Here is a 15,968-nt window from a genome sequence, read left to right as displayed (position 1 = left end):
GATCGAGCAGGATGGTCTCAATCTCCTGACCTCGTGATCCGCCCGTCTCGGCCTCCCAAAGTGCTGGGATTACAGGCTTGAGCCACCGCGACCGGCCCCAGCCATGATTTTTAAGTGTGATAAAATATCTGAAAAGGCCTAATACAGAATAAGGCAGGTGAGCAATAAACACTCATTGAATGTCCAAACCTATTGAGTTATTTTCATTCTTTTCAAAAATTACTGGAAGTCTGTGGCAAATCCCTCCAACTAGAAAACTTAGCATTATGCATTTTTTTTTTTTTTTTTGAGACAGAGTCTTGCTCTGTTGCCCCGGCTGGAGTGCAGTGGCTGGATCTGAGCTCACTGCAAGCTCCGCCTCCTGGGTTTACGCCATTCTCCTGCCTCAGCCTCTGGAGTAGCTGGGACTACAGGTGCCCACCACCTCGCCCGACTAGTTTTTTGTATTTTTAGTAGAGCCGGGGTTTCACCGTGTTAGCCAGGATGGTCTCGATCTCCTGACCTCGTGATCCGCCCGTCTCGGCCTCCCAAAGTGGTGGGATTACAGGCTTGAGCCACCGCGCCCGGCAGTATTATGCATATTAACGGTTAAAAAACAGAGGATTGGCCAGGCGTGGTGGCTCAGGCCTGTAATCTCAGCATTTTGGGAGGCCAAGGTGGGTGGATCACCTGAGGTCAGGAGTTCAAGACTAGCCTGACCAACATAGAGAAACCCCGTCTCTGCTAAAAATACAAAAAAATTAGCTGGGCAGGGTTGCACATGCCTGCAATCCCAGATACTCAGGAGGCTGAGGTAGGAGAATGGCTTGAACCCATTAGGCGGAGGTTGCAGTGAGCTGAGATAGCGCCATTGCACTCCAGCCTGGGTAACAAGAGTGAAACTCTGTCTCAAAAAAAAAAAAAAAAAGAGGAGGATCACTGAAATATATACATTTTCATTGAAATTCATAGAAGCAAAACTAAATTACAGAGGAACAGTGAAGGGAGAACAATGCAGAGAAAAATAACAAGTTATCATTGAGAATTGGTGAGACTAGAACACCACAAAGCTATAATTACTTTTCAAGTCATTAAAATGCTAGAAGTTAGAAATGTCCCATTGTGAACATTATACATGCAAAAATGACGGATATAAACACTGTTATTTCATTGGAGGTGACTCCATGCAAAATTAAGTGGTGAATTAAGACCAAAACATTTACATAATTCTAAACATTTAACTTGGCAGCATGGAGTTGTAGAAAGGACATTGAACTTGGAGTCAGAAGCCCTCGTCCTAATCCTAGTTCTGTTGTAAATTAAACTTGGCCAAGTCACTTAAGCTTCCAGAACTTTGGTTTCCTCCTCTGTAACGTGAGTCATATCTGTTTGTCTTATGGAATAATGGTGAGATTGAATGGACAATGCAACAGGAGAAGCCTCTGTAAATAAAAAATTTCCATGGAAAAGAAAATACACTGTCATTATTATAATTTGGGAGGGGCTGAAGTTTAGGATTTGACTTCCTCACATATAACCTAGTACATTTACTATTTGCCAATTAATAATAATAGTAAGTAATTAAGAAAATCTTTCCATAAGGCTGTTACAGTTTTAAAGTTTCCTTCATACACAGTGTCTCTTTTGTTACTTTACAACACCCTTTGAGCTAAGTATGCACACCTCATTTTTACAAGGTGGAACCAGGCTCAGCGTTAAGGCCTTAGCTGTTTACAAGGTATGTCATTTGCCCTAGGTTACCTACCTTGTAAATAGCCAAGGCCTTGACTCAAATCATAGCTTCTAATTGCAAGTCCATTGCTTTGTTGATAACAACGATAACAAGTAACAGTTAATATACTTTGAGCACTTACTATGAGCCAGACACTATTCTAAGCGCTTCACATGAATTTTCTCATTTGCAATTCACAATAGCCCTACAAAGTAGTTAGGAAATTGAAGCATAGGATGGTTAATTATCTTACCTAAGATCACACAGCTGGTAAGTGGCATTTGATCCAAGTTAAATGGCTCCAGAGATTGGCCTTTTAACTTCAGTATCTCATCTCCTACTCAAAAGTGGGTTCAGGTCACCCACTCAACTGCTTAATTTGTTCTCATTGGATGCAAATACATCAAGGACATCTAAGTTTTCTAGATCATTGTCATGGCAACAAACCACCAATGGCTAGAAACTCTCCTATGCTTTGCATAAGATTCTTGATGCACAAACTCACCTTTGCTATCTTTGTGACTCTTTGCTAAGGTCAACACTATATATCCTGGGTTTCTTACCCTTGGACATGGATGCCCAGACTCCAGGCCTTCTCGTTTTCTGCACACTTGAATTGGCTGCTGCTGGTCCCTTGTAGGTCTGCCATTCATGTGGTGGTTGCTCTGCCACCCCTCATTAGCTGTGGTATTGACATAATAATGTGACTTCAGTCTAAGACTGACATGATACCAGGTGCATGTGAGAAGAGCCTGGTCCTGCATCTCACCAAGAGCTACTCATTCCTCAGGTGTCAGGAGCCATGCATGCAAAACAATTGAAATTTTGCACATCAAAAATGATATCTTTTTTTTTTCCAATCTAGAATATATCTTAATATTGGCTATTTTTTTTTTATTACAGGCAAAAGAAACTGCTTTCTATCACTTCAGAATATACAGGAGCATCTTAATCCTAGAGTTTCTTTCTTTGCCTTACTTTTTTTTTTTTTTTTGAGTTTGCAGTATCTTTTTCAGACCTTAGCTTTGAAGTGTGTATACAGCTTCCCCCATCACATGACCTCACCAGGGAGCAACTGGCCTGGGGAAGCTGGACTGGCAAGGGCTGAGTCAGCAAGGACCACAGTCACAGCAGGCACCCTTGAGGGGACTGGGGTAAAGCAGGAAGCTGTGTGTGCTGAAATCAGCAGAAAGCATGATTTAAAATTAAATTGATGCATATTTTTTAAATGCATTTAAGCACCATTTTAAATGGTGCAATAAAAAGGAACACCAAACTTTCTCCATCATGCCCTCCTCAGACTTCTTACTTCAAGGGGAAATCCATGCCCATTAAGGACAGATGTTATGGAAGGAGAAAAGGAAGTAGACTAATAGTTATAACTTGCCTAATTTTAAACATAACTTTTCTCTTTAGTTCTGAAAGTAACTCTCTAAAGTAGTATCAATAATCCTTGCTTTATTGATAAGAAAAAATATGCTCAGAGAAATTAACCTACCAAAGATTTCAGTGCTAGGAGTAGCAGAGATGAGATTCAATTAGGTCTAATTGTAGAACCTTATGGACTTTGCCATGTGATCTTAGAGGCAGTCAGAGTTTGAGCTGAAAATGTGATGCTCTAACAGTAAAATTTTAAGACAATTGTCAAGTAGGAAAGGACTTTTCGGGGAGGTGAAAAATGAAGTGTTTAGATATTTCCAATTCTCCTAAAAATGAAATTAGGTAAGCCTGTATGTAGTGATGGGCTTATAAACCATCTATGGAGAAAAACAAAAACACAACCTCACAAGCTCTGATTTGTAGCATTTGCCAATTTCTGTGGTATAAATACTCCTATCACGGCCCATTTCAAGTTTTCGACAGGCTCACAAAATTGTTGAATATTTAATAATCAGTTCTCAAAAGCTGGGACAAGCCTGCTCCAGCACTCCACTGCAAGCATTTTACTCCAACTATGTGTTAACTCATCATTTAGGTACTGTTCTCGGGTGTAAAATCTAGATAAAGCTTCCCAGCCTATGGGGGGTCAGTGTGCCTGGTGCTGTGCTGTGCCACCCTAACTCCCCTTCGATGAAGGCTGTGTTGCCCCTGCTGCAGGGAGCACTGTCAGTCCCTTCAGGGATTGCCAAGACCACAGAGAAGCACCTCACCCACAGTCATGCCCTTTCCAGAGTGACCCACACAAAGAACAGAGTAATTTGGTGTTTTAGAGGCCTAGCTTTCTGAGTCCAGCTGAGAATGACTTTGAAGGCTCATTCTAGCTCCACAGCTTTCCAAGGAGGCAGCCACAATCGTTGGGCCTGCATCTCAGCTTTATTTCTCTCTCTACCCACTCAGGCTTCCTTCCTCTTCTACTGAAAGTGTCAGTCGCAAGGCTACTTGATAAACGTCCTGCTTACTACACACTAACTCAGGGTCTACTGCTCTTCTGGGAACCCATTTTGTGACAGTTAGAAAGAAAGATGAAGACCACCTGAATTTGCAGGACATTCTTGCTCCACGCACCCCAACCTGGGGCGGAACGTGATAAATCAGAGCCCACTTAGCCCTGTGATCAGAAATGGATGTGAAGGGAGCAGCTGGGAGACTCCATAACTCCGGGCAAGCTTAAAAGGCAACAAGAGACAACCAGCTGAATGTGCAGCTTCGGTAGGTCCCGTCCCTTCCTGTGCCCAGCTGTCTGTGGAGCCTACCTCAGGCTGTGTCTGCTACTAACCAGGAGCTTCCTAATGGCCTCAGAAGAGAACAGGGAAATGCAGCTGGGTGGAACTCTAAATAACTACTCACTGGAGACCAGCAATGATAAATGTGCACTCTTGCCACAGTGTAATGTTTTAGAAAGAACAAAGCAATGGGGAAAAGAATTGAATGATCTGTTGTAAACATTATTTACTCAGACGTAAAGTACAATGGGAAATCTCGTTTTTTCCCTTCCACTCTCTCTCTGTTTTTGTTCTTTGCTCAGCCTCCTTTTCTCTCCCTCTCTCCCTGTCTTGAATCTTTCTCTGCCTCCTCCCATCCCTAAGCAATTATTTCGAGAGCAGACTTTTTAGCAGTTCAGTTCTCTGAGTAGTAAACAACCATCAGAGAGCACACAAAATTCACCCTGAGGAGAAATCTGAGGTAGATGCTTGGTTACAAAATAGTCAGCAATTAAGACAGGACAGAGTAGCAGTGAAAAGGAGCTACTGACAAGCAGAGAATGATAGATACCTGGTTACATCATCCATTCATTTATCAAGATCCACAGAAAATTCACCATCTGCCAGGAATCGTGGAATAAATGTGACCACAAAACAGACCTAGTCTCTGCCATCCTGGAGCCCACAGTCTAGTGAGACTATAGATAAGTGCCATTGAAAAGACAGACATGAATCCAAACATTATAGAAGCAAATATTAACAACTCAGCTAAAATGCAGTGGGGAATGACAGGTGGAGCTATGAGACTGCGACTTATGAGACAAAAGACTTGAATACTGTAGTATAGTAGCATGGGGACATTTGGGGTGAAGATGAGTGTTCTCCCAGAGCTAATCAGCCCCTAAGAACATCCTCACATCAAGCCAACCAGGCCATACTGGTGCTGCAAGACTCAGAATACAGGATTTAAGATTTCAGAAAAGGGCCAGGTGCGGTGGCTCACGCCTGTAATCCCAGCACTTTGGGAGGCTGAGGTAGGTGGATCACAAGGTCAGGAGATCGAGACCATCCTGGCTAACACGGTGAAACCCCGTCTCTACTAAAAATAAAAAAAGTTAGCCGGGCGTGGTGGCAGGTGCCTGTAGTCCCAGCTACTCGGGAGGCTGAGGCAGGAGAATGGCGTGAACCCGGGAGGCAGAGCTTGCAGTGAGCCAAGATTGCGCCACTGCACTCCAGTCTGGGCGACAGAGCGAAACTCTGTCTCAAAAAAAAATAGAAAAAGATTTCAGAAAAGACACAAAGAATAAATGCTTGAGGGAATGGCTACCCCATCCTCCATGATGTGATTACTTCACATTGCATGCCTGTATGAAAACATCTTATGTAACCCATAAATACATACACCTACTATGTACCCACAAAAATAAAAAATAAAAATTTAAAATAAAAATTAAAAGTTAAAAAAGATTTCAGAAAAGAGTGGAATTTTTAAAGATAGTTATCAAAAATATTTAATAGTTACAATAAAAATAAAATTTTAACAAAATATAAGATATTATATTGGTCTCTAAGATGAGGTGTCCATATCCTGAAGAATGGAAAGGATGATTTTGGTGTGCAAAGGACATACTGGAACTTCCGTTTATATTTCATTTTATCTCTTCCTTTTAAAAACTTCTAGTTTGATATCTGCTTTAAAATGTATAGAGTATATTGATACAGTACATCCAACTTGTAAATAAAAAGCCATATGGGTACATATGCTCAAAGGCAATTTACTGGTGGAGTGCATAATGAAAAGTTTGGAAGTTAGTATTTGCATGGTGCATTCCGAAGGCAAACTTTCAAAAGTGGCCATGGTACCTCATGGCACCTCATGCCCCTTGGAGCAGAGCATCCTTGTGTTTCTAGATTTCCAATCCCTATTCCAAGTTGATCTCTCTCTTCTTCTCTGCCCTTCTCTACTATAAAAAATTCTTTTTTTTCTAAAACCTTTTATATATAAAAAATGATCTTGGAATATTCATGAATAAAATGGCAAAGAGCTGGCAGGAAACAAAAACAAAAATGAAAAAAAACAAACAAAAAACTGCCTTCCAGAAAGCAACAGGCACTTACTATTTCTTAGTTTTGTCCTCTGTTTGAAATTCCCTTCTTCCAGATTTCTGCATGGCGTAGTCCCCACTTCATTAGTCTCAGCTCCGACTTCACCTCAGTGAGGCCTTCTCTGCAGGACATATCTAAAGACCGTTTGCTCTGAACCTTCTAATTTTGCTAACTTCTCTTCCTAGCACTTGCCTCCACTTAGCTCTGGATTACAAATGCTTGTGCTGAACTTCCTTTGTCTATCCCCCTCCAGGAATCTAAACCCCATGAGCACAGGGACCTTGTTTTGTTCACTGCCATACTTGCAGCACCTAAAACCAATGCCTGGCAAATAGCAAGTGCTCAATAAATAAATATTTTTTGAATGACTAAAGGAATGAAGAAAATCTGTGTTGTTCAATGACTAAATCAAAATCAAGTGGAATGTTTAGAGTCTTTAAATACATTTCTGAGGTCATCTCACAGGCCAACTTTTTGCCAAAAAAGTTGAATGAAAGTGGAAGAAAACAGCTAAAGCAAATAAATTTTTAGTTTGTTTATTAACAGCAGATCTCTTAAATAAGGTTTAGGATGAAAGGAGCTACATCCACCCAAATAGCCTCATCCCATTTAGTGCCAAACTTGACATTCTCTGGAACCATCTCACGTGGTAAGAGCCAAGACATGTCATGATAGAGAAACACAAATCATGAAGCCCTGTTCTCTGTGGAAAGGAAGAATAATTGATAGTGTCCTAGAAATGCTTCTCCAAACCCCCAATGCTGATTTATCATCATGAAGCTTGCTTTCTCGCTGTGTGCCCAGAAAAGTTTTTTTAAAAATTTCTTTTCAGTCCTTTCTTTATCCTCCCCAATAGTGTCTTAGTGTTAACCATACATATTTATCTCATGGCCCAGTGACTCTCTCTGCTCAAGCTATTCCTGCTACAGGAAGAGGTTTGCCCCTGGCCTTATTGAAGCTCAAGTAGAGGAAAAGACTAGAAAATGCAAACGTAGTTTACAAATAAATATATAAGAATTAAAATTCTGAATGACGAAAAATCAAAATCACCATTAGGAAAAGTTAGATAGTGAGAAAAAAAGGACTTTGATTTATTTATTTAAAGCTACAAAAAAATTAATGTATTTATTTAATGCTTCAAAAACAAAATTACTTTAAATGTCTTATGTTTAGCTGTTTCTATAAGGGCTTCATTAAAATATCTCTAAAATATGTAGTATTATCAACACAATTAAAATGAGCTCTGATGAGCAATTCTCTTTATTGAAAGAATAGAAAGAACAGATTGCTCGGCAGTGTAACTTACTTCAAAATAACTTCCTTCACCAAGCAATAGTGTCTACTTGTCACACAGGAAGTGAAGACTTGGCAAAATTTTTGCTGGGTAGTTTCCTTTGACTTTGTACATTACAGTCAACTTATTTATGAGTGATAAGAAGCATAAATTTAAGTGTGTTGACAACTTTTTGATAATTTACTGTATCTGCAAGACCTTTCCAGCCAAATGGCCCACTGACCTTTCCAACTGAGTATTATAAACACCTAACATGCTAAATCAACGATGAATAAATTAATGATGAAATAGATTGATTCATTCATTCCAGTTTAAAACCATACTTGTGGCCAGACACTGTGGCTCACACCTATAATCCCAGCACTTTGGGAGGCCGAGGCAAGCAGACCACTGGAGGTCAGGAGTTGGAGACCAGCCTGGCCAACATTGTGAAACCCCATCTCTACTAAGAATACAAAAAGTAGCTAGGTGTGGTGGCACACACCTATAGTCCCAGGTACTTGGGAGGCTAGGGCATGAGAATTGCTTGAACCTAGGAGGCAGAGGTTGCAGTGAGCTGGAATCGTGCCACTGTACTGCAGTCTGGGTGCCAGAGCAAGACTCGTCTTTAAAATTAAAAACAAACAAACAAACAAAAAACAGAAAAACCCACCATATTTGTGATTTATGATTTTCTCCAACAAATCAAATCAAATCCTTCTAACTTTTAACTTCCACATTTTTGCCTCACCACCTTTCTGTGAACCCACATGACCAGGGTAGCAGAGGAAGCTGTTTTTCCTCTTCTTCTGACTAGTTGGGCCAAGCCCTCCACAACCTTCCTTCCTCGTTTCTCTTGCATCTACCTCTTGGTTACCATCCAAGTCTAGGCTTCATCTGTCTCTTTGCTTTCACTCTCTACCCTGTACACAGCAGGCACACTGTCCCTTTGCTTTTGTCAACATTACACTGTTCCTCTGACTACAAATAGAGAGGGCATAACTCAACCTGTCATTCAGGGGCTTCCAAATCAAGGTCTGCCTTCATTTTCAGTCCTAAGGTTTCACTGGTCTTCCAAACTTCAACAAATTGGAAATGCTTTTTTTTTTTTTTTTTGCCTGGAATACTGTCTACCTCTTTTCCCACATCCATATCATGCTTTTCTTTCTGCATGGAATGTCTCCCCATCCCCACCACCCCACACCACACATACCCCTATCAACAGAGTCAATCAACTGCCCTTCTTTGAAATCTTTCCTGTTACCCCTAATAAGAGACCATATTGTGCTGTTCTGGGTGCCTGTGGTTCTTGTCCCACTTTTTTTATACCTGCCTTTGGTGTTACTCATTCATTTATTCATATGCTATGTTTTTCTCTGATTTACTACTAAACTCCTTGAGACCACATCTTATTTCAGAATTGAAATTGATAGAACTCAGTTCATTTGTGTTGAAAGAATAAATGAGTGAAAGTATGAGAGAGAAAGTTATTTTATCATCTTCTCTTCAAAAGCAGGTTTTGAACTTCCTATTGACATAAAATTCAGAAATATTTGGTAGACATTTTGGTATTCCTAAATATTACATAACAAATTAATGCTTGCAAAGCTATCATGTAATAGGATATAGGCCCTAAAGGGCTACAACCAGTTGCAGGTATCTTGTATACACAGAACAATTTGACAAGTGGGGTTAGAAACATTGGCTGAATAGATACAGAGCAACATGGTCTAGTTTTATCCTCTTAGAAGGTTGTTTTGAGTTCATCATCTGCTCATAACATATAGAATACTGTTTTCACCAATCTTTAAGTGAAAATATTTTTCTTTTCTACATTTTTATCTATGTTGAGCATGAACAAAACAAGTTTGGCATATGGTGTTTCCTGAAATTTTTATATGTTTAAACATGGCATAAAATCACAGTGCGTTGCTGTTTATATAAATGCCAACAGCTCTCATATTTTTCCAGTTTTATACCTTCTTATTGGAAGGAACTCACAGAGCTATCAAACCAGTTCTGTCTCTAAGCACATCAATGCCTAACCATCCCAGAAACACACGCGCTCTTATAAAACCTTCTAACAGGTGATTACACAGCATAAGAATTCGTTCCAGCCTCTCCAAATCCTGAAGTCAGAAATTTCATCCAAGACGCTAAACAACATTTTTTCTAAGAGTAAAACCCATTTTCAAATCACGTAACTTTTAGAAACAAAGGCCAAATACTCCCTTTAAAATACATCACAAAGGAAAAGGACCCAGTGGGGCCACACTAATGACTTCTGTGACTCTGCTGAGCCGGACCTCTTCCTCAACTCTGACTTCCCTGCACTCTCTCCAGCACTAGTCATCTCCCTCTGCCTGTCTAACGGTGGAACACCCTAGGTCTCAGCCCCAGGTGCCCTGCCCTTCTCTGTCCATGTGGCCTCTCAGAGAGCCTGTCCAGTAGTGTGGGGTACAATTATTTACTTAGGACTCAGAATTAAGTACTATAGTCCAAGTTCTATCTCTGCTCTAACCAGTAGTGGGACCCTGAACTCACCATGTATTTTCTCTAGACATTAATGTATTTTCCATATATGCACAGCTAAGATTAAAGAATGTGTCAGGTGTCTACAAGCATTAAGCATCCAGGACACTACAGTTCTACCAACTCCATGAATGATAATTTCCAAATGCTGTGTATTTCTCTAGCCATATGTGCTCTGCCAAGATCTCAGACTCATTCAATTATTTATTCATCACTGTTTAGCAGTTATTAGGCATGGAGCACCAGGATAGGCTTTGGGGATACATTGGTCAGTAAAAGAGGTATGGTCCCTGCCTTTGTGAAGTTTACAGTCTAGTGGACAATAAGCAATGTAAGAATGCCAATAAACAAAAAGTGAGCAAATACATGTATAATTTCAGATGGTGTCAAATACTATGAAATAAGAGAGAAAGAGACAGGCACGCACTGACTCCCCCTGCCAGCACCCCCCGCCCCCCCGCCCCCTCACACACAGAGAGAGAGAGAGAGAGAGAAGAGAAGGGAGGGAGGATACAGTGTGAGAAAATGGTAGGGGCAAGCCCTCTCTGAAGAGATGGTATTTCAAGCCAAAATTCTAGGAATGTGAAGGTGGCTGATATTCAAAGGGTAGAAGTGAGGCCATTTTAGGTAAAAGGAATGACAGGTACAGAGGTCCTGAAGCAAAAAAGTTCTTGTTGTGTTGAGTGAACAAAATAAAAGGAGCTGGTACATCTGCATCAGTGAATGTGAAGTAAAGAAGAACAAAAGCGGCATCTCTCTCCTCACCATTTCACCTGAACTCGAAGTAGGACTTAAATCCCTAACTCATTTGCCCATTAGCATCACCTTGGTGATCTAAAAATTCCGAAACTCTTGATACTCCCTAAATCAGCCAAATGACAAGCCTAGAGGCAGAACACAGTCATTAGTATGTTTTGAAGCTTCCCAATGATTCCAAAGTGCAGACAGTTTGGGAACCACTGACTTAAATTGATTTTAGTGCTTAATTTCTTGTTTTGCCCATCTATAAAATGATGAGGTTCAATTTAATGAGGTCGGGTCTCTTTCTTGCTCTAAATTAGGGGATATGTATGTGCAGATCCAGGGCATTTTCACCCACCCCTTCCTCAAGCCTTTCCTCCCCAAACTTTTACCCTACGAACCTCATATTCTTTCATCCAGGCTTAAAATCCTGGAATCTTAGGCTCTTCTCTTCACACTGTTCCCACAGATCAAGCAGGCTTTGTTAATCCAAAGCATCCAGGCTTTTCATGAAGCCCTCTTCAATTCTTACCTGGATACTCACTTACTGCTATCTCACCTTCCAATGCACCCTGCCCTGATGGCCTTTCTGAGTTCAATCCCTACTGTCTACCCAAAGCCCTTCTCAAGTGCCATCTCTCCAAAAAGCCTATGTAATAAGCTCAAGTATCTACAACAACTAATCTGTAAAGTTTCACAGTCCTCATAATTCATGTGATACAATTTAGGACTGAATTATACAGAAATATCCATTATACATTGGTCTTATCTCCCCAAATGAATGTTAAATGAGTTAATAAAATAAATACACATTTTATTAATTCCTGGCATATATTACATTATCTAATAGTAGCAATGGTAGCATTATTTTTGGAGGTAGTGGAAGTGGCAGTGACACTTGGCAGTGGTAGTGCAGTGGCAGTAGTACTAATAGTAGTAGTAGTGGTAGTAACAATGGTACAATGTAAAGGCCCCATGTTAGCCAGGCACTTTATATACATCACCTCATTTAAACATTAAAACAATCCTGTAGAATAGGTTTTAAGCTCCTCACTTCACAAATAAGAAAGTTGGGGATTAGGAAGCTTAAGAAACTCACAGAAGGGGGATGGAAGATCTGTCTAACCCTAATTTTGTTTAACCATTACTCAATGTTCCCTCCTTACAAGCCTCCCAAAGGAGAATTGTCAGTAAGGAAGACAGGCTATGGGTTGTTCAGTTTTGCAGATTAACTAGCGTCCCCCAGCACTGGCATATAAGCAACAAATGCGCATTGTGACACACTCCAGATATTTATAAACAAAATCCCTTAAAGTCATGTAATATAGTAAGTATGCCAGTAGATGCCCCTTTCTATACCAGCAATGAGAGGAGGACTTAGTCAGGTTTCTGAGTCACCTATTCCCATCTCCAGATGCCATGATTGACAAGTTCTTCTAGAAACTACTTGAGCCACTCAAGGTCAAATAAACATTTTATGTACCGAACTTGCAGAGCTCATAATCCACTCACTGAAAACACCAAGGGGGCTCCAGCAACTTAGACGTTTTCTCCTTCTCTTGCCTTAATTTTTCAAGAGCAAACATTTGGCTCTGGATGCTGATGAAGGAATAAATATGTCAATAGTTCAATAACAAAATTTCTATCAGACATTTATTGGCAATCCTGTTCAAGAACATAATTGCTACAGCAACAAGGATAATTATCAGCATTTGGTGGAAGGAGAGACATCAACCTGTTTGAAGAAATAGTGCTGTATAGAAATGCAGATAAAAATGTGTGAGAGAGTGAGGAGAGAAATAATTTATGTCCGGGTACTAACCAAAGGTAAAACTCAAGAATGTATTTTAATTTAAATCCTATGTTGCTAACAAGTTTAAAAAATATTTATTTTAAAAAGAGATAATTTGTATTATTATATAAACAGAAAGAAACACATGGAAGAGATAATCCAAAACAGATAATTCAAAAGCAGTGGCAGAGCTAGAAGTTGCTCCTCTTTATTTCAGAAATACGTTATATAATTTTCTTTTTTTGTGCTTCACTTTACTTTCCCAAGTCTGATTTAGGCTAATATTATAATTAGTTTGACTTTCCTGAGCCCTCACCAAGTACCAGGGGAAGTTAATCTAAAAATGTGCTAGTGGAAGATAATATGAAAACAATTATCATAAATTAGTCATCTTGACTGAGAAAAATGGCAGGCCAAGTACTTCCCCTTCTGCACCAAACCTCTTAAAATGGAAAAAAAAAAAAAAAAAAGTTGTGTTTGAACATAAAAACTAAGTACATATGGGATAAAAATGAAACAATAGACTTCCATAATGTCAGAAAATTCTCAGCTCTGACCTGAAAAAAAATCTCAAATAAGTGATGTGAGATCCTGGTTCCTAGTACACACTTCTTAAACAGAAATTCACTTATTCCAAAGACTGATCCAGGGTGTACAAGTCACCACAAAAGGTAACCTCATCTGATTTCTGACCCAGATTCCTGAGAGCAGAAGAAAGTTTCCTTCCAGTAACTGAAGCAGTTCACAAATTTGTAATTATGAAACTATTTTTAAAAGATGAGTCATTTCACAATTTTTTTTCTACCTAAGATTCCCTAACCAAACTGATAGAGTCACGATTTCTTGAGACTGACTGCGTGTCAGTGTATTTATAAATAGCCAAGTGGCCAGTGTTTTGTGTTGGTAGCCAAAAGCCAGTCATCCTAGGTTTCAAGGTTTGCAAGTGAAAACATTTTTATTTCTACTCCATTTTCCTTTTGGCTTAAGAAAAATTTGAACTGCACATTCAGCTAGCAATATATACAACGGTGCTTAAAACACATGTGTGAAAACTGGAATCAAATATCAGGAAAGGCAGAGTTGATGAATGTTTTTTTCTTTTAACCAAATATAACTGTGGCTTGCAGAAAAAGAAAAATAGAAAACCTTTCTTTCCTAACCTCTAGGAAAAAAAATACAGACAACTCAGCTTGTAATAAGAGTTTAACTCAGGGTTTGACTCCTTAGTCAATTAATGTCTCCAATAGAGTGGTGTTAAAATAGGCATATATATGTGTGTGAATGCATTATATATAAAGTATAAAGGCTTAAATATGATACAATTATTTATACTGTAAAACAAAAATATAATACCGACAAGATCCTTACCTTTTCAAGTATAGCATTGCCTTGATGAGGACTGATGTTGTGTTGACTTATTTCTCTTTTGTATTTATATTCATAAACTTGGTCAGTGATATTAACCAGCAGAGTTGATGGACTGAAAGTTAGTTTTACACAGTCATAGACAGTTCCACTCTCTATATCAGTTGGTGCTGTAGCATACCGTAATATTAGTCCCATTATGAGGCCTAAAAAAAAAAAAAGAATAAATAATGGTACTAGAAGAAGGCAATCTAAAATGCCACTATTGGAAACCTATATGATTTGGAAACTTCAGAAGTGACAGGAGAAAGTGTTGCGTTATTGCCTGGTTTAGAAAAGTGTTCACTTTTGCATGGGTACCAGTTCAACATAACATAGTGTTAAAATATTTGTAGTGAGAACCATTGCTTGAATACTCAGCATATCTTCCCATTTTTTTTCTTCCTAGTGGACCTGCCAATTTTGGAGAGAAAAGACACCTAACTCCTTCTATCCATCCAAATCCTTCAAGAAAACCTTTGCTCTGTGGTAGACACTGCGTCATCTAATCAGTTAGGAGATGGAATTCCCCTGGGAGTGTTTCTGGTCCACAGACCAGCACAAATCTCAGTTATCCCCTTCAGACTTTCTTATGTCATACCCCACGGTTGGGGGGAAATGTGTTCTTGTTCTCTCTCTCAGGACATGACCAAGGCAATATAGTTCTTTTTTTTTTTTTTTTTTCTGCTGGCAGGTGTCTGTGACCATAAGTAGATCCAGTCCAAGAATGCAGCCAAGATACTGAGGAGAGTAGGACGGAGACACTGGCAGAAGACAGAGCCTAGGTGTTGAAGGACATCACAGAGCCACTAGATCAAGCAGCCTGCCCTAGAGCTACCCTAACTCTAAACTTCTTGCTGTGTGATATAATACATTCTCTAATTTTTCCATTTTGAATCAAGTTTCTGGTTACTTGTAGCCAAATGCATTCTAATGATACCACATTCCTTTTCATAAACAATTCAACCTGAGTGACAGTCCTGGACTTTGAAGTTTTTAAACTCTGGTAAGATGCTCATGGCAATCTGATAACTGCGGGCTTTTTAAATGTGGATTTATTAACAAGCAACAAAGAAACATCAGAAGCCTAAACTCTGTCAATTTAAAATTAGGACTGATGTATGTGTTTTGGGATGAATGATCCAGAGTTCACTCTTTAAAACATCTAATTTTGGAGATTTTACCTCTTTTATGAATCTAGTCATTTAATAATCTTTTATTTCTTTAGTAAAACATTTTTGGGGTGCATATTGTGTACCAGACATTTATAGGTATAAAATAAGAATACAGGGCCAGTCTTACAGGAGTTCGTTTGTATAAGTGAAGATTCATGAGCAAAGAATTATAATACAACATGACATGTGCTATGACCGCTGGGAAGCACTCTGTGATACATGAGTACAGACAGGAGGTACTCTGAAGCCCTTTGAATTATGCAAAGCTTGAGACGAATCTTAAAAGGTTGCATAGATTTGTCCAGATGAGCTGAATCGGAATGAGTAGGGATCCAGTTTGCACGTGTGGGTAGCAGCACATAAGAGCAGAGACAGCTGAGAGTTCACTGGGATGCTCTTCCCTGTGTGTAGACCAGGATCTATGCTCTCCCTGTGTGTAGAGTTGCTATTGGCAAGTGGCTGTTCAGCCAGGGGCTATGCTTCCGGATTGTCTTGCATCTGGCTGGTTCTTACCAGTGGAAAAATGATGGGGTACTGTGTAAGAAATCACTAGTGATAACCTTACAAACACAATGCATATATACAGAAAGGC

General features: G+C 39.6%; 1 protein-coding gene across 1 annotated transcript in view; it reads right to left on the bottom strand.

The window, feature by feature from the left end:
* Positions 1-15,968, bottom strand: part of SLC9A9 (solute carrier family 9, subfamily A (NHE9, cation proton antiporter 9), member 9) — a 611,074-nt gene that overhangs the window by 580,354 nt on the left and 14,752 nt on the right. The window contains exon 2 of the mRNA XM_011958071.1: positions 14,166-14,368. Within this exon, the coding sequence (XP_011813461.1) occupies positions 14,166-14,368 (203 nt within the window). The remainder of the gene's footprint in view (positions 1-14,165; positions 14,369-15,968) is intronic.

The sequence above is a fragment of the Colobus angolensis genome, unplaced genomic scaffold (assembly GCF_000951035.1).
Source record: "Colobus angolensis palliatus isolate OR3802 unplaced genomic scaffold, Cang.pa_1.0 Scaffold46, whole genome shotgun sequence".
NCBI lineage: Eukaryota > Metazoa > Chordata > Mammalia > Primates > Cercopithecidae > Colobus > Colobus angolensis.
Note: the sequence above shows the minus strand (reverse complement) of the source record. Positions and strands in the feature narration are given on the sequence as shown.